Below are 18,921 nucleotides of genomic sequence, written 5' to 3' on the forward strand. Positions count from 1 at the left end.
CATATTAGCTTGTAACTGATGCCATTTACCAGAAAGGACTCGAGTGTCATTGGATTGCCAACAACTTCAGCAATCGCTTTTGTCAGAGCACTGTGACAGGCGCTGAGGGCAAATGCTATGGGTCTTTCTTGCTGACCCCAGGCTTTGGATGACCCAGCTTGGGGGAGGCGGCCGGACACAGCTGGCTGGACTCTAGGAGGTGCGTGTGCTCCTAATGGTCAGGCACCCCTGGACGACAGATGCAGGGGTCAGCTGGGGAAGAGCAACTCCTTCTAGAAGGAGACACGTGAATGAAACCAAAAAAGGACAGGATTTAGCAGAGGGAGAAGGGGAAGGAGAAGAGAGGAGAACAGCGTTCTAAGGGGAGTCCTGGGGCAAGGGCGGCAGAATTAGACGAAGAACATTTAATGCAAGCAGCAATTCTCGAGCAGGAATTAATTTAGATTTGTTCTCTGGCTCCGGTGGGCAGGGACAGGGTAGGGAGACCAGGTAAGAGGCCACCATCACAGATCAGGTAAGAGGGCTGGCTGCTGACACCACTGTGGCAGTGGGGAGGTCGAGAACGAGGGCTGGAGGCAGGGACAGCATTCTCTGGTTGTCCAAATGGGGCGTGTGAGAGACAGCAATCAAGAGGACACCAAGGCTTTCGACCCAAGTAAGGGATGAATGAAGCCGCCATGCCTGAGACGTACACCTGAGACAAGACAGCCTCTCTGGACACGCGGAGCTCGAGCTGACCCGCAGCCGGCCTCGGGGAGGGACAAAACCGCACTCCCATGCCACATCATGAATGTCTCCGAGTCCCCGTTCCTCAATCGTCCAACTAGGATAACAACCCCGTCCCACGGGCTGTCCTCTCACAGAGGCGTGGAAATGAGGACAAGGGAGAAAGCGCACGGGCAAGGACATTATCGCCTGTGGAACACAAGGCTTCCTTTCCTCCCTGGACTTCATCCGTCCAACTGTTGCTCTGGGACTGACGGTGCGCCAGGCACAGATCCGGGAGCTGGGGATGGAGGGGTGACTAAAGCGAAGGGCTTGCTGTCATGGAGCTTACGTTCTGGGGGATGAGGGGAAGGCACAACAAACTAAGTAAGTAGAGAAACGCACGTATGTAAGCGTATAAATATATGTGTATGCTCTTATATAGAATCACGATTTTATTTAATGATACCATTTTGTGTCGTGTGTGCGTCTCGATGGCCAGTAAAGGCCTCACTGAGCTGACGCTGTTGGGGTAAAAGCCTCGACGTTGGCAAGGAGCCAATCATCAGGCAGACAGCGGGCAGAAGAAAGGACGGGGCGGAGGAAGAGCAAGTACGAAGTCCCGGAGGTAGGGAAGGCCCAACACGTTCAGACACAGGAAGCCAGGGAACGAGGAGCTCAAGACCGGTTACGTAAAAGGCTGAATGAACTTTTGGCACGTAGAGGAAACGGGGCCTTCGAAGGCCGAACCCCCCTTGTTAAACAGAGGTGCCAGTTTTCTTATGCCCAACACTCCAAGAGCACCACGTCTGAAATGCGGCCAGATTTAGGATTCTAGAATTACAGATTTTCTGGTTGGAGGGAACTTATTTAGGCCCCACGGTTTTCCTTCCATTCTGGTTTAATGATCTTGACAAGCAAAAAAAAAAAAAAAAAAAAAAAAAAAAAAGGCGTGGCAGGCCCAGCAGGTCACACTAAGCTCAGCCACACCCAGCGTCGTGCTCCCAGGAGCAAGATCATTCCTGGCCGACCTTCCAACAGCATTCTGCCCAGCACAGCAAACGCGCCTGGGAGTTCTCCAGGTAGCCTTTAATCTAGTTCACAACTTGCTTTCCGGGCAGGCTGTTCGGGCTGCGATCAGAATCCAGTCCCAAGTCAAGCATGAGGACACGTAGTCTCTTAGATCCAAACGGCCAGATCCAATGGCCCTACAGATTGGAGCCATGACTGCTCTTATTTATAGAACTTTCCAGGTCACTTTCCAGTTTATACCCATGTTCACTTATGCTTTGCAGAACCATCGAGAGGTCAGCCTACCATCGCCCTGTTACAGGGAAGGGCATGGCGGCTTAGCCAGGCAGGGGCTCTCCTAACAACACGCAGCGAGTTCACCTGCAAACCCCCACATCGAGAGCTCCCTGCCTCACACAGTGACTCACCATCTGGGGTGAGGCGCTCCATTTCCCGGGAGACGAGAACCGTCACTCCCCAGGACGAGCCTACACCCTGGCTTGTGAAATCACCTACTTTGCATTTTCTTTCTCTTCCCTGAGGGTAACGTTTCATATTCATGCTCTGGAAGTGACATCGTGGATTCAGTACAGGTACAAACCAGTACGAATAGCCGTTCATTCATGTTCCGGCTGCCTGACCAGGGACCTGTCATTTCCCTTCCAACAAGAGATGGTGTCGGAGGTGATGGAGAGATGGTCTCTTGAGTGGTCCTAAGGGAGGTATGGAAATAAGCTCTTCACTCCCACCTGCTTTTGATCTGGAAAACCTTAGCGTGAACTCAAAAGATACTGACTCAGGAGAAAGAAGGAAGACGTTTTCTACAGTTGGCCTCTCTCGTGTCTCTTTGTATTTTGTCTTCTTAGATATTTCTGTTTACTGGAGGAATTAGGGACATACTGTTTTTATTACAAAGACAAAAAACATTGAAACAGTTTGATGGTGAAAACATCATTTGGCTGGAGTAGCTCCAGACACTGGGCCTTTGGGGAGTCTTTGGTTTCTCCTGCGAAGTCAGTGATTAGCACAGTGGTCTCTAAGACCCGGTCAGCTCCGAAGATGGCCGGGGAGGGAGAGGAGGTATTCATTGTCATAGCAGCTGGCCCTACACGAATGGAGTGGGCAACACAGACTTTCGAAGACCTGCAATTTTTGAAAGTTTGAATGAATGCTTAGACCTGGCGATATTTTGGAATCGCTTCACTCATGAAAAATAAACTCCAAAAACTCAAGACAAGGGTAAGTCTCCGTGATCTCCACCAGACAGGAGGGCAACCAGTCACAAGAGAGGCTAACACAGGGCCCGGACATCATGAGGACCACTGGGCCACTGGGCTACTTAGAGGAGCCCCATCTTGGAGCCGGGTGGTAACCACAGTGACTCGACACTGAGCGGCTCTCGCCATAGTTCAAGGAGGCAGAACCTGCCCATACTCATTTATTCCTCTTCTCTCTGAAGAAGGCAAGGAAAGGGGATTATCTGAATCGCACAGTATTTAGGTGACTCGGGCTCTGTTTCTGGTTTCAGACACAGGCATCTGATTGACAGCCCCTCGTGAATATTCAAAGGAGATACAGGGGTGCATTTTCATTTCATCTAATTAGTGACAGATGATGGCTTTCCCTTTTGAGAAATTGCTTTGCTTAAAGTAACACAGACCTCGTGGCATTCATTCCACCAGCATCTCTGACAGAATATCCCTTGTGTAAGAGCACAGTGATCTTCATAAATTTGTCAGCTGGTTAAGTATGATGCTTACCAGTCAGCTCTTGCCTGAATCCGGCAGCCTAAGGAATGACAAGCAAATACCACTTAACCATGAAGTTATATTCCTGGGCATGAGGTAATGATTCAATTTATTGGCACGGATTTGACTTCTGAGACTGGCAGAACACCATCTCCAGGGGCCATCTGTATGGTACCATAATGGCCAAAATAGAGCAAATTTGGGATAGAGGTCAGTCTGTCTTCCCAAATGACATCTGTTCATTTCATTGTGAATACCCCTTGAATTGCAGTCCATCGCGACGTTCTCATGAAAGCTCCCAGTCCAGTGCAAGTTCGGGAAAGGGCTCTTTTTTTTCTGAATTCATAGCAATTACTGTCTGTATCACTTCTTTTGAATTAATTATGTACCAGCAGTCCCCAGATTATGACAGCCTTGTAACTGAAAAGTTTACTTGTACTTTCATTGTTTAGAACTTGGAATAAATGGTGGTTGGATTTCCAGCTGGCCCACGGAAGCCTCTTGAACCTACAGGGTATTATTAGTGCGATCATTGTTCCTCATTGTTTTCAAGAAAAACGTGTCCTGACTTTCCAGCTGGACGTGGAGATGTGGAGAACAGATCTCCCCCTTGGCGCTCCAGCCTCAAGGAGAGACACTTCCCCCCTTAGTGACCGGGCATGGTGTCCTCCCTTCTCTCTGCTTTGCTGGGAGACGGTGGCACCCTCAGGTGACAAGAAGAGCATCCCTGGGCATCACTCGTGAATGAAATCCTACTGCTGTGGTTGTCCCCACAAAAGTTTTTAGCCTGCATTTTTAGCTCAGAAGCTTCCTGTCCTTAACCGTGGTATCGCTTATATGTTTGTATTATGCTTTTAATGTTTTATGACTGTCTTCCCAGTTTATATCCCTTGTGCGTGGGGACCACATCGAGGTTTCTTTGTACGCTGTAAAGCATCCAGCCCACAGCTCAGCACTTAAGAGGGGCTCAATAAACATTTATTGATCCATAATTAGAGCTACATGGGAAAGCAGTTCAGACCAAAGCTGAATCAGTCAGGCGCTGTTAGGCATCAAAACCGATGACCTAATAATGTCAGCGCTACCTGGTTAGGCACCCCAGTCATCAGTCATACAGCTCAGGCGCATTTAAAACAATGCCCTAATCCCCGCTTGTCTTTTTGCTCCCGGACCCAAGAAGAGATGTAACTCTGACTGCTCTCCTGAATTGGATTTTAAAGTGGCTTTGATATTCTAACTTGGATCTTTAAACCCTGCTAATCCTCTTCTCTGTTCACCCTTAGTTTTATTCTCTCCACATCCCCCCACCTGCTTTATGTTCTTCCTGGGGTACACTGACAATTGGTCTCCTTTTTTCTTTAGGTACCATCCCAGTCCTAGCCATCTCTGCATGGATCTCTGTTTAGTAGCAGGTAGTAGAGAGCTCTGCTCAAAGTAGGAACACACAACTACTTACCATATGGAATACACGGCACTTCATCGTAGAGTTGTTCCAGCCCATTATACAGGTGTTATGTTATACCTATTTTACAGATAAGCAAACTGAGGCAGAGATTCAGTAACTTGTCAAAGGCGGTCTCCACTGCTAGCAAGTGTTAGAACTGAGAACTGAACCCGGGCAGTCCGGCTTTGGAGTTCACGTTCATCAACACTGCACACTGCTGCCCCTCGATAAATGGCTGATCACAGATGGGCTGAATCGAAAGTAATAATAGCAAGTTCTCACAATAATGAAGTTGATTTACCAAGAGGTGAAGGGCAGAACTGGGGTAATGGTTGTCAAGACCCATGTTTTATGAATGTCACAATTTCTATTATTTGAGTGTCGGGTACTCTTTCATTTCTCTACTTCATTAAGTAAAAAAAGTCCAGATTTCCTTTAGAGCAGTGCTTCTCAAACAGGGACATTTTGCATCCACCCCTCCCCCCCACCGCAGGGGGCACATGTGACAACGTCTGGAGTCATTTCGACTGTCATGACTAGGGCAGGGTTGGGAGGAGTTTGCTACTGGCATCTGGTGGGAAAGAACTTGGAGACCCCACTAAAATCCTTCAGAGCACAGGAGAGCCCCTCCGCCCAGCAAACTACAAGTTATCCAGCCCAAAATACCAGTAAGCTCAAAAGTTAAGAAACCTTGTTCTAGAAAGATCCCAAGTCTAACCACTTAGGAGGCCTCTGATGTGGCTCACTTTTGACTATACTCTGAGAAAAAGGAAAAAAAATTAATCATTAATTTTAGGATAAAGCATAGTTTGAAAATCTTCAACGGTCTGCCAGTCACTGTGAATGTTTTTCAATGACCATAAATCTGAATTCGGACTTTCACTCAATCGATTTTTCAACCAAGGATGTGTCCCACCGCGCCGAGCTACCAACAGAATAACACGTAATCCTTCCTCCCATAAGAAAGTGATGTGATCAACAACAGTAGCATGCAGAAGCTTCCTTCCTCTTCTAGCAGCCCAGAGCAGGGACCTCTGCTTCTCTAAACTGGGGAATGCTTGGAAATCATGATGAGATCTCATAGCTTTCTTTCTCCGGATAGAGGTGCCTAGGCAAGGCAAGAATTGGCTCCCCAGTGGACTCCTGACTCATTTGTGGAACTCAGCTATCGTAGGTGTGGAATGGTGTAAAAATAGGATCTCAGCTCAAGTTCACCATGTCTTGAAAACTATTACATTAGGAAGAATCTGTTATACATTTGGAAAGGGAGCTATTAGTCACTTTGCAATGAACACTCTCGAATTTCGATAAAGCTATTTTACATTATAGGATCCAAACTATAAATAGAAAGGAGCAAAACATAAATGTCCTAGATTTTTACAATTCTTAAGGGCTGTTTTATGTGCCATGAATAGAAATAACATGCTGTTTAATGAAGGAATTTTATGACCTAGGGAAGATAGAGCCTCACGCACTGAGTCATCTGTCACACACTGTCCCCCCACCCACGGCCCTCCCTCAGCCACGTGGACCATTCTCTTCTTGGGGTCCCAGCTGAAGGGAAGTCATCTGGATAAAGCCACCTTCTCCCTTGAGATCATTTTCCTTCTAGAAGCTCAGACATGAACTGCCATCTTGAAAGTCAAAGTGGCTGTAATCTGCTCCTCTACCCCCACATCCGTGGCCATCTCAGGAGGAGAGCCCTACCGTCCTCTACGTCCCATCACATACATGATTTTTTCCCCAGATCTTCCATATATAATGGAAACATCTTTGTAAGACAAGAGAAGCCAAATGCATTAGATCAAGGGCACATGACTCGATACAAGGACCAAGATGAAATGACTTCATCTTTCACTCTTCATTTTCAAATCAATAGAGCAGTTACAAAATCATGTTCCAAAAAAAAAAAAAAAAAGAGCTACCGCTGGAGGTTTCCTAAGTACAGATGGGAAAGAAAGACTTTTTCTCTCTGATTTCAAACATCCTGCAGTTACTCGGGCTGTTTCTTCTGAACGGCACCTGAATCCAGCAGGGCCCCAAAGAAAGCATCGCTACAGATTTCTCATTCCCCCTCCTGCGTTTTTGTCGCTGCACATCTTAGATGTAAAATTTCACTTGAGAGTTTCTTAGAAAAAGCACTCTCAAGATTTATTTGCTGTTTAATATTACGAAAGGGCAACAGAAACTGGTTTGGCGCTTTATAGGACTCTGCACTCATGAAGGTAGACTTTTAGGGGTTGATCATTCTTAAAATACACAGATTAAATGTATGTAGGATAACAGCAGCACGGGACAGGTGCACACAATGGGCTGTGATTTCGTGCTTCGGTAATTGTTTCTGGTGCTCTTGTTTAGGAAAATTTTTCCTTGACATAGTGCTTGCATTCATTTTTCAGAAATAAAATCTATCAAAGATGCTCTTTCTTTCCCCTTTGCTGCATATTTGTGCTAATATTCTAGCTAGGGCAGTTATATTTTAAATGGCCTGTATATATTTAGCAGCGTAATTATGCAAATGCTACCATGTTTATGACTGTAAATATCTTTCAGGAGCAGTTACTTAGCATCTAGTCCTGAAACAATTTCTTAAGAATTCTGGTTGAAATGCTCAGAATTCACCCCTAAATTTACTTCTCAGCTGGGTGAAGGTGTGGCTCACAGGTCTCACTCATCAGGCAGAACATTGCATGGTGGTATAAAGTATAGATTATTCTTTAATAGATATGGACGTTCTATGCCACATACTGGCTCTGTGACCTTGAGGAAGTACTTAACCTCTCTGAGTCCCAGTTTCTCCATCTGTAAACTAAGGATGATGAGGGGCGCCTGGGTGGCGAAGTTGGTTGGGCGGCCAACTCTTGCTTTTGGCTCGGGTGGTGTCAGGGTTCTGGGATCCAGCCCAGTATTAGGCTCCACGCTCAGAGGGGAGACTGCTTCAGGATTCTGTCTTTCTCCCTCTGCCCCTCCCCCCATGTGCGTGCTCTCTCTAAAATAATATATAAATCTTAAAAAAAAATCGGGATGATGATCATATGTAAGTGATACTACCCTTTTGGCGGCAAACAGGGGACAGTGGTTGTAATAAAGTGCCGAGTCACTGAATATCCAGATCGTATTTCTCACACCCCCTCTGCATTCACAGATGACAACAGGTAAACTGCTTAACCTCTTCCAGACTCAATTTCTTTGGCTAGATTTTTATTATTTGCGCTTCTCTCAACCAATTCAGGCTGGAGAAATCCCCTCTATCAAAATTAGCTTTCCTATTATTATACGAAATTTGGAGGGTCTTGAAAATGGACTTGGGCTGGTAAGTTACACAAAAACAGATTGCATATTAAAAAAGAAATTTAAATGCTCAGAGGGTCTCATTGGTAGAAAATTTTTGCTGATCTCAGTACCACTCCTGAGTGAGTATTAAATCTAAACCATCCTATTCTCATGCAAATTCATGCTTTATCACCCTAGATGACAGACAGTGACACATTCCTTCCATTTCCCAAGGCCGGATGAGAAAGCAAAATTGCACTAAGTAAGGAAAAACACAAATTGCCATTTCAGACACTTAAAACTCGAACCACTCACTTCTTTTCATTGGCAGATCAACTACCATGAGCTCCTGATTTATTTGTCCAAATGGTTTCTGCCGATCACAATTTTCCTTCCTTTGTTCAGATTTACACTAACGATGCCGCTGTTAGATCCACGCTGGGCAGGCTCGCACTGACTGCGGTATGCGTCTGCCCTCCATTTGGCATGGCTATTGGCCTGCGTCACTTGACCCCCACCGATTCAGAAACTCTTTGCAGACCGGGATGGCCTTTGATCCTACCCTGTGGCTTCCCCGTGCTGCCCCGAGGCTGTGCTCAGCCTCCCTTCCCTCGGTTTGACTCTGCCGAGCGGCCCTCCACCGCTCACAGGCACAGACCACCCCGGGCCGCCCTCCGCACCTTACCTGGTCTCTCTATCTTTGGGTATTGTAGCCGTGCTGTAGGCAAACACCTGCTTCTCAACTAGAGGAGGGCCGAAGTCCACAATGCCGGCTAATCCTGGAGTGGTCCGCGGCTTCTCAATATACACCAGGGTGCCTGGCTCCTTCTTGAAGGTCTGGCGGCTGGGGGAGGCCCGATCTGGCTGCAAGGTGTGAGGGGGCCCGTGGGCGTTATGGTGGGCGTGCATGTCCACCATTCTCAGGTCGCTGACTCGGTGCGGAGAGGCAGGGGGTGTTTTGGAGCCCAGGGTAGGCAAGTGGCTATCTGGATATTTCCTCGATTTCTGTCTGTACAACGACTGCTCCATATGCATTTCCGCTTGCAAAGAAGGGCTGCAGTAGGCACTCGCCGAGCGGATTGCTGTGCGGTGATACGCGATGATGTGATCGGGGACATCCAGAGGGTGCCCGCCGTGGGAAGAGGCTATGCTCATCCGTCCCTCGTGATAAAGGTAAGGATCGGTATAGAAGCCCTCGTTTCGGTACATCGCAATGTTCTTGCCACTCATGTCTTCATCCGGCTTTACGTCTCTTCTTTCCAAAATGGCGCTGGGGCTGGGTGAGATGGATCTAGAGACTGGCAGGCTGGAGAGTCTGTCCCTGGGGATGGTGGCGTTGCCGGGAACAACCATGGGCCGGGTGCCCCCGTACGGAATTCTGGATGGGGAAGGAGGCATGGAATGGGGCACAGGAGTGGATGGTGGAGAATTTGGAATGGCATGGGGTGGATGAGCTGTGGATCCAGGTCGAGAGGCGCCAGGGCCATCTCCTCTTGCATAAACAATCTCTCTCTGCATCTGAAAATAAAACAAGAAGTCAGAAAATCTATTTTGATATTTCTGTTTTTAGAGATGTCTCAGGGTGACGGTGGGCTTTCCTGCAGTGGCAGGCTGAATGGCCCCTCCTTTGCAGCAGGGACACACTCTGCTCTCTGGAACTGATAACAACCTGACCTTCGGTGGCCATGGCCGAAGGGTCTCTGCAGGTGTTCCTTTGTAAGAACACTGAGCGAAGAAGATTATCCTGGATTATCCAAATGGACCCAGTGCTACCATACTAACATGTGAAAGAGGAAGGAGGGGATCAGAGTCAGGGAAGGAGGTGTGAGGACAGCAGCAGGGTCAGAGAGAGAGAGAGAGAGAGAGTGTGAAAGATGCTCTGGCACTGATTGTGAAGACGGAGGAAGGGCCCAGGAGCCTGGGGATGCAGGCAGCTTCTAAAAGCTGGAAAAGGCAAGGGAATGGATTCTCCGCGAGAGCTTTCAGAGCAACCGTGGTTACTGCCAACACCTTGATACCAGCCTGCAAAACCCATTCTGGACTTCTGGTGTCTACAACTGCAAGGTAATGAATGCGTGATGCTTTAAGCCACTAAGTTTGTGGTCGCTTGTTACAGCAACCGCAAGAAACACCCAGTAAAGAGCTCAACATTGTGAGGTTTGGGGGAAAATAGTGCAGGGGTTTAAAATTTTCAGGTCATAGCTTCTTTGAGACGCTTAATAAATGTGGATCTAATGTAGCAAAAGTGCTAAAATTCTATTTTCTAAAATTTCTCCCGGACACATTTTCTAATATTAGCCCTGGAAAATAGCATCTTTCCCATCCTTCCAAGCAGATACAATCTAGGGACATGGCCAGGGAGGGTAAGAAGATGCATAGAGAAAACTTGGAGGTAAGTTTCATTTATTCACCAACTCTTTACTTGAGCCTAGGAGAAACCAGCTCTAAGATGTTGGGAGACAATAATGATCTGGGAGATAAGAATGCAATTGGAGGGGTGCCTGGGTGGCTCAGTCGTTAAGCCCCTGTCCTCGGCTCAGGGCCTGATCCCAGGGTCCTGGGATCAAGCCCCGCATCGGGCTCCCTGCTCTGCTGGGAGCCCCACCTTCTTCCTCTCCCACTCCCCCTGCTTGTGTTTCATCTCTCACTGGCTGTCTCTCTCTCTGTCAAATAAATAAATGAAATCTTTACAAAAAAAAAAAAAAAAGAATGCAATTGGAGACAAAACTCACATTGGGCAGGACAAGGGAGAAAAATGGGAAGGGAATGTCAGGCATGGTGCAGAGAGAGAAACCTCAGGAGGCCCCTCTGGGGCTGCCATGTCATAAGGAGCCTGATGGAGTCGTCCATGTAAGCCAGCAACTTCTTGCCCAGGCAGCAGAGACTTCTGGGCTGTGTCATTACCATCCAGTTCAAGAGAGTGAGGACTCCCACTGGGTCTTCCATCACCTCTCCTTTGGAAGACTAAAAAAGATCAAATGACTCAAGAATCATAGACACAGAGAACAGACCAGTGGTTGCCAGAGGCAGGATATTGGGGATGGGTAAAATGGGTGGAGGTGCTCAAAAGGTATAAAGTTGCAGTTATAAAATAAAATGTCATGGGGATGTAATGTACAGCACGGGGACCATGATACATAATACTGTATCATAGATCTGAAAGTTGCGAGGGGAGTAGACTTTAAAGGTTCTCATCACAAGAAAAAAGTGTGTAACTATATATGGTGATGGATGTTCATTGGCCTTATCGTGGTGATCATCTGCAATATACACACAGATTAAATCATTATGTTGTACATCTGAAACTAATATAATGTTATATGTCAATTATATCTCAATAAAAAAAGAATCAAGTTAATGGGGCAAGGGGAAACTAATTTGCAATTATACTACTGTGTGTAGCAAGGGGCAGCATAAAGAAATACAGATTAATTCAAAGTACAAATAGTTGATGCTTTTTGTTTTGGTTAAAACCCAAGAGGGTAAGAACTAACTCACTGAGATTCTCCAAACGGCTACAAGAGAAAGGATGGGCAGCCCAGTCTTCAAGTTCTATTTGTGCTATCACAGGAGCCCACGTTCCCATCCAGACTTTTGGGAGATGTGACCGATAGGGAGGACATGAATGGTTGGGGGGTGGATGAGGTAGGGGCATGAGGAGAGAGGAGGTGGGCTCAGGTGGACAAAACCCAAAATGAGCAGTCAAGAGATCCATGGTGTGAGTGATGAGGAGAAAAGAAAAAGCAGAGGCAACAGGAAAAGGCTGAAAATGAAACAGAGCCCAATGTTCTGAATACATACTGATTCCTTATTTTATAAATTCATTCATTTAGTAAGCAATATTCAGCCAGCACTTGCTAAGAACCAGGCATTGTTCTTGGATACAGTTCTAACCCCAAGTTCCTGCCCTAGAGAGGGTACATTCTGGATACATCTCTTAGATACACGTAGGGAAGAAGCCTTGGGAATCCCACAGCTTCCTTATCTTGTCTCTGGAAGAATCCAGCAGTGTAGAATCCTTAACCCAGGAGTTTTACAAATTATGGTGGATTTCATAAAGGAAATGACCAATAAAAAAAAATGCAAGCAAGATGAGAAGACGTAGCAACCAAAAGGAACCCTTTCAGAGCACGTTACTGGAGCACCACTGAATCGGCTCCTCAGTCCCCTTGGGAGGCCAACTGTTTCTGGGGATCCCATGAGCAGTTCCAATTTTATCTCCACTGGCCCCACATCCCCAACACACGCACCCGCACAGCAGGCTAGTCTGTTCCCCCTCTAAATCAAACTTGGGACATCCTTAGGCTGTCACCCCTGGGACTCTCTCCCTATTTCTCGGCCCTTGTAGATCCAAACCGAGGCTGAGTGCCTGCTCCGCATGGCCCAGCCCTGGCGCTCTAGCCCACACGGTCCTCTCTCTGCTCACTCACTTGACACCCTCACGACTCAGGGGCTCAGGCCTTAGACCAGGAGGGCGTTCCCAAGGTCAGTGTGTGATGGTACACCTGATTCTCCTCCCGCCATGGCTGAGCAACCATCCGACGGCAGCCTTGCATCAGATCCACACAGATCCTCTACGCACAGCCTCCATTCCTTCCTGTCTGCCACAAGGCGAGGCTCAGTGGAAAGAAACGTGGTAACACGGCAGGGCTTCACAGAGCATGAGCTACAAGAGGGACTGGCTTAGGCGGCAGCACATATCTGGCCAAATTCCCCACGCCATCAGACCGCGCAATGCAAGATTCGATCCAAACGCAGGTAAAGATCAGTTCATACAGTCATACACGTGTATGGAGCACAGCACAGGGCTCAAGGCAAATCAAGTACAACAAATGGTAAGTACCACTGTCATTACTGAGATCAATTAAAAAGAAAGGTTTCAGGGGCGCCTGGGTGGCACAGCGGTTAAGCGTCTGCCTTCGGCTCAGGGCATGATCCCAGCGTTCTGGGATCGAGCCCCACATCAGGCTCCTCCGCTAGGAGCCTGCTTCTTCCTCTCCCACTCCCCCTGCTTGTGTTCCCTCTCTCGCTGGCTGTCTCTATCTCTGTCGAATAAATAAATAAAATCTTAAAAAAAAAAAAAGAAAGGTTTCAAATGTCTAGAACCCACTTAAAATAAGCAATAACCCAAACTGTTAGTCCTCTTTACCTGGCTTCAGATTACATCAGGATTTGGGGGATCCTGAGCCCAATTAACACACAGTGAATGCCCCCCCCCTTTTCTGGCAAAGAGTAGGAAGACATAGTAAGAATTTAAGTAGTACAGAACTGTCTAGAAGGATAAAGAATATTAATGAAAGGAAAATGTAAAATTGATTCTAATTAATAAAAAGTTAGTTAGATTTAATTAATAAAAAGAGTACATTTCTCTTAAAACAGAGATGCCTGCATAGAAATATTAAAAAAAAAAGGTTTGGTGATATGAAAGGAAATGGTTAGGAGGTATATTATAGAACTAACTTTTAAAATAAAGCACAAAAAAATCTCATTGTACTCTTGATGTGTAGAGATGAATTCAGAAAGAAATATAAGAATTAACAATAATTCTGATACACTGCGCACTCATATGGGAACGCGGGCGATAGTCAAGATGTTTAACATCCAGGAGCCAGTATTACCTGGGTACCAACCAACCAGAATGGGACTTCAGCCAACAAGGATGGAACCTAGCCACACACAATTAGCATCGTGTATCTGATGGTAATGCCGCTTACCAGCCTTTGCCTGGCCCCCCTCAAATTAATCTTGCCATCACCCAACAGGGTCACTGAAAGAGTCACTGTCCACCTGAGTCATCCACAACGGAGGTGAACGCAAGCATCCGGCTATGACAGAACAGGCAAATCTCCATCAATCTGAGTGATTTGGAGGTTGGAAGCCTTTGGAAGAATTCTTACCTTCCTTTGCCAAGCTATGACTGACTTTCCAGGACTGAGTTTTAAAAAGAGCCCATGATAATTTCATCCTCAGCTCTACAGAGAGCCCAGAAAGAGAATGACACGATGTTTCCATTATACAGTGGGAAAATGTTTTAAACCTACAACGAGAGCGAACCTTTAAAATCTGAAAACCTCGGTTCATACACTAAAGGACATGGATCGACCAAAGGCGGTCACTCTTAAAATGAAGCGGAAGGGATGGGAAGATGAAAAGAGAATCTTTTTCAAGTCTTCACTGTGATCTCCCAAGGAGACCCGTTGCTATTCCAATAAAAAGTGGACTTCACGTTCTCTAGGGGCTATTCACTGTCCGGGTCACAATCAGGACGATGAGTAAGATTCTATGATACATAGTTTTCTTTTTTTTCTTTTTTTTTTTTTTTAAAGATTTTATTTATTTATTTGACAGATAGAGACAGCCAGCGAGAGAGGGAACACAAGCAGGGGGAGTGGGGGAGGGAGAAGCAGGCTCCCAGCGGAAGAGCCTGATGTGGGGCTCGATCCCAGAACGCCGGGATCACGCCCTGAGCCGAAGGCAGACGCTTAACGACTGCGCTACCCAGGCGCCCCGATACATAGTTTTCAAAAGCTCCAGCATTATATGCTAGTGTTCTTCCCATGGAGATATCTTCCTGGAATCAGGCACCCACACAGTTTTGTTCGGTTTTGTTGTTTAACTGATCTTTTTACGGCCAATGAGTATAGAAATGGCATTAAATGCATATTGAGTTCTTCCTGCACTAGTCCTCAAAGTCAGACCTCTTAGGAGAAAATTATATCAAACTTTAAAGGTAAAATAAATTAGCAAAACACACACACACACACACACACACACACACACACACACACATCACACACAGTTCTTACCCACCTTGATATACCTGCCTCCCTTCTCCCACTAGTCTCTCTGAGGTCACTAATCTTCTCCATCATTTCTCTCAAAATATCTTGACACATTATGTCACTGACACTTTTGTCCCAGAAGGTTTCAACACTAATGTCTTTATGGGAGCTTTGGAGAATTTCATTTACAGCAAGAAAAACAACCTAAACCCAAGAATACAGGTTCTTTTAACACCTTACCGGAATCCAACACAGACCTCTCTTTGCCTGCACCTCGGCCCAGACAAAGAAAATGCTCATTTATCCACACTAGATACAACGGCAACGTATGAACTAGACTGTTGTCCCTCATTCACCTACTTTGGTGGCATGGTCTCTCCCTCTACCGTGACTGCCCAAACCCCTGCCCTCTCTTGGTTGAGTGCTTCTAGTTCTTGTAAACAGCCAAGCAGTTTCTTCCGGAGCTCAGCACCGTGGCCCTGGCTGAGAGCCGCTGTCCCTGCCCATGGCACAGACCTCAGCAAGCTGTTTGGCCCATACTTCCTAGGGGCCAGACAAAATCTGGGGCAGTTTCAAATTAATTATCTGAAATTCGAGTTAGGAATCCTAACATATATCTATATTTCATTTCTCCAAAACCCAGTGAGTTAAATCAAACATTGCTCATTTAGAAGTTTCTTGAACGTAAGGTAAGAAGGGGCAAAAATCGTACCATTATTTCTGGAAAGAAAAAAAAAAAAACCTAGCATGCAAAACGTTTATTTCAAATCATTTTGGGAAACTGTCTCATGTAATCATGTCTCTTTGTGGACTATTTAAAATATATATATTCTTTGCGGAAAGGGAGTATTATGCACAGTTTATTATATTTCAAACCCCACCCTTCCAAGTCTAGAATTTGTAAACATACCACTCAATCAGACCACACAATGAAGTAACCGGACAAAACTGAAAAGGATTCTTAGGAGAATCTTTCGTCCTCAGAGAATTAAAGCCACTTACTTTGTCTTAAGGAAATCACCTGTATTACTAACGCCGTGAAAAAAGCACATTGGCTCAGCTCCCAATTACGCGAGTCCTTTGTTCGCTGGCTTCATCTAAATCCTCAGTTCCACATTTGGATATTTTAGACAGCTTTCTCTTCCGCGAAGAAATTGCAAAGGCCACAGATCCTAAAAATGTTCCCAGCTTGAGTGTTTACAACCAGTGAAGACCATTGTGTTTCAGCCAGCCTTCCGAGTGAGGCTGTCAGAGGCGTGGATGAAAAGTATTCCTCCCCATGATAAGCCAATTTCTCCTCCCCTTGGAAATTAGTCACTGAGTAACCTCAGCTCACATCCAACCACAGGCTACCTCACGGGTGACTCAGGCCTTTAACAATTGCTTACATGGAAAACACAGACCAACGAACAAACTCCGAGAGGCCTAGGTAAATGGGTTAACAGTGAAGGAACTACTACAAACTAGATTTGACGCAGGCAAACAGGCTCCTTCACAAACAGACAACCCGCCACCACAAAGCCGGCAGAAAACCCAGTATGCTCGTGACCACACTGGGCCACCTCTCAGATTGTGTGCTGCTGGGAAAATCTAGATAGACCAGCGCCCAACACTCATCCCGCGGCCAGACTTTTGAAGTCGGCGGACTGGCGGGCGAAGGAAACGTGAGCCTCTCCCCCTGGTTTAGACCAGCCGAAAGAAAACAGCAGGTGATTAAGGAGGCTGTCTACTAATGAACCAGCCTGGTTTTACCAAGCTGAACTTTGGGTGGCAGCCAGGCACCAGCCCCACGTCGCCCCACGCAAGCAACGACTGCCATCACTTCGGGCAACATACCTGGAAGGAGAGGGAGAGAAAGATGGGGAGGGCAGCCAACGCTGCGCCAAGAGGGGATTCGAGAAAGGAAGCCAGAGCCCTTGAGCCCCACCCTCTACAAGGCGGAAGAGGAGAGGCCCGGAGCCGTCTCCAGGGACCCCCCCCCCCTTCGGCAACTGATGTCAATGCAGCTGTTCCCTGGCAGGGGAGCGGGCCCAAGAAGGTGTGTGTTCCGGACAAGAAGTGGCTTGTGCAGTGCCGAGCAGAGGACAGGTATTAACGCGGTACTAACAAAAGGTGAGGGAGGAAAAGCATTTCCTTAGCTCGCAGGTAGGTAGGCTCTGTTTCATCACCACCATGCTTTCTGAGCCCTCGGGGACCGAGGGGAGCAGCTGCCCGGGTGGGAAGCCAGCGACCAGAAACTCGCAGCCCTGGGCTTGGAAGCCCCGCTGGCCTCGCGCCACACCCCACGACCACGCTCTGGGAAGCCTGTGCATTTTTCAAACATTTTTAAGGCTTTGCAAGGCTGTTCTTGCTGACCCAGAGAATTCCATGACGTCTCTCAGGTTCAACTCCCGGCAGCGTGGCAGGCTTTCTCAAACGACTGTTTACTGCCGTCCCAAGGCTTTGTGGTTCTTAAGGGAGAGGGGAGCACACGACACTGGGCACATGACACCGCCACCCTCCCAAGATGTCTCATTAGAAACAATATTTGGACGAAGTGGTTGTAACAGATGCCACCGAAGAGGTCGGAAAGGAGGAGAAGGAATGTGAACAGCCTTGTTTTGCTTTTTAATCTAATCAGCTAGGGTTTGGTGTTTCTCACTCACGTCCAGGAAGCGCACACCATCACCCCTGACACATCTGGCGTGCATTCGGCAGTATGGGTTTCTTCAGTCAAGCACATGCTTTCCAGGAAGGGGGATGTTGGTGTTGGTGTCCCTTGTCTGATTCAGCCACGATCCCACCCCCTCCACATCCGCAAAGACCCTGTTTTATGGCATAAGACGTCCTAAGCCGCATGGCTCTTGTAAGCATTGACCTGCTGTAACGCACGCAGGACTGCTTGGAAGAATGAATTTAATGCATAGGTCGGGGCCACGCTGCCCCCCGCAGAAAACAGATGCAGGGAGCTCCCACTGCTGATTCACCAAGCGTGTCACACCTGACTCCACACGGGGGTCCATGCCCGCCACGGCAGGGACAGGTGGCTTCTGTTTGACCCTGCTGCTGTGCATGTCAGGGGGTACAGGGTGAGAGAAGGCCTGGTTGACCTCTCCCCATCTCATCCTTCCTGTCCTGTTCAGAGCAGTTTCTTTTCACTTTCTAAAAGCTTCGGGGCACCGTCTGGAGACTCCTTGCATGGCTTCGTCATTACGAGAGCTGTAACTCCCTGGCAGGAGTCTGAAAGCTGGCCCAGTCTCGCGGTGAATCAGGATGAGTTATGCCCTCTGGTAAGAAGCACGCAGGTCATGCTAGAGGCCGGGGCGGGGGAGGGGGGGAGGTGACACCATCCTGAGGTCCTAGAACCAGGCTGGCTAATTTCTGAAGCCGTATGCTGGAGCTGGGCAGGAGTCAGCTTCACCTGTCTGGCTCGGGCTCTCCAGAGAACAGCTCATTCAGGCTAACTCACCAGGAAATTTGGCTCAGTCTGGGTGCGGCCAACCACTAGTTCCCCGCACGCTGGGTCCTTTCCTCACCAGACCCTCCTCAGCATGACCTACGCTGGGATGCTACCGCCTCTGTGAATTGGTTCTTCCCAGGGGTGTACTAAGTGTTCTATCGATTCTCCTTCTTCCTTTCATGAACTGGCACTATAAGCAAAGTGGAAGCAATTTATTATTTTTTTTGACTTAGTATTAAAAAAGAACATGCTAGTAGATATTCAGCATTACCTCAACAGGAAATAATTTTTATGCTCTGGTAAGGCTAACAGGCTCATGAAATTTATTTCTATTTCCTCTCTCACATTCATTTCTTTCTTGGCTTTTTAAAAATTACATATGATAAAAGGAAATCTAAAATGTGCTTATAAGCACGAAGATGGCATTGTGAAGGGAAGTAATTATGATGTCGGAAAATCTCAAGTTCATCTTGCTTACACTGTTAAAATTGGACACACGGTCATTTGTGAGGTCTTAGC

General features: G+C 47.1%; 1 protein-coding gene across 18 annotated transcripts in view; it reads right to left on the bottom strand.

Moving 5' to 3' along the window:
- The window catches only part of KIAA1217 (KIAA1217 ortholog), a 703,566-nt gene that overhangs the window by 52,942 nt on the left and 631,703 nt on the right, over nt 1-18,921 (bottom strand). For 17 of the 18 annotated variants that reach the window (XM_045787000.2, XM_045786992.2, XM_045787038.2 and 14 more), the window contains one exon: nt 8,867-9,699. In XM_045787000.2, coding sequence (XP_045642956.2) covers nt 8,867-9,699 — 833 coding nt within the window. Of the gene's footprint in view, nt 1-8,866; nt 9,700-15,965; nt 16,372-18,921 lie in introns of those variants that run through there. The other variant, XM_045787015.2, reaches the window with a different exon arrangement.

Source organism: Ursus americanus, chromosome 31 (genome assembly GCF_024610735.1).
Source record: "Ursus americanus isolate L20-20 chromosome 31, mUrsAme1.1.p, whole genome shotgun sequence".
Lineage (NCBI taxonomy): Eukaryota > Metazoa > Chordata > Mammalia > Carnivora > Ursidae > Ursus > Ursus americanus.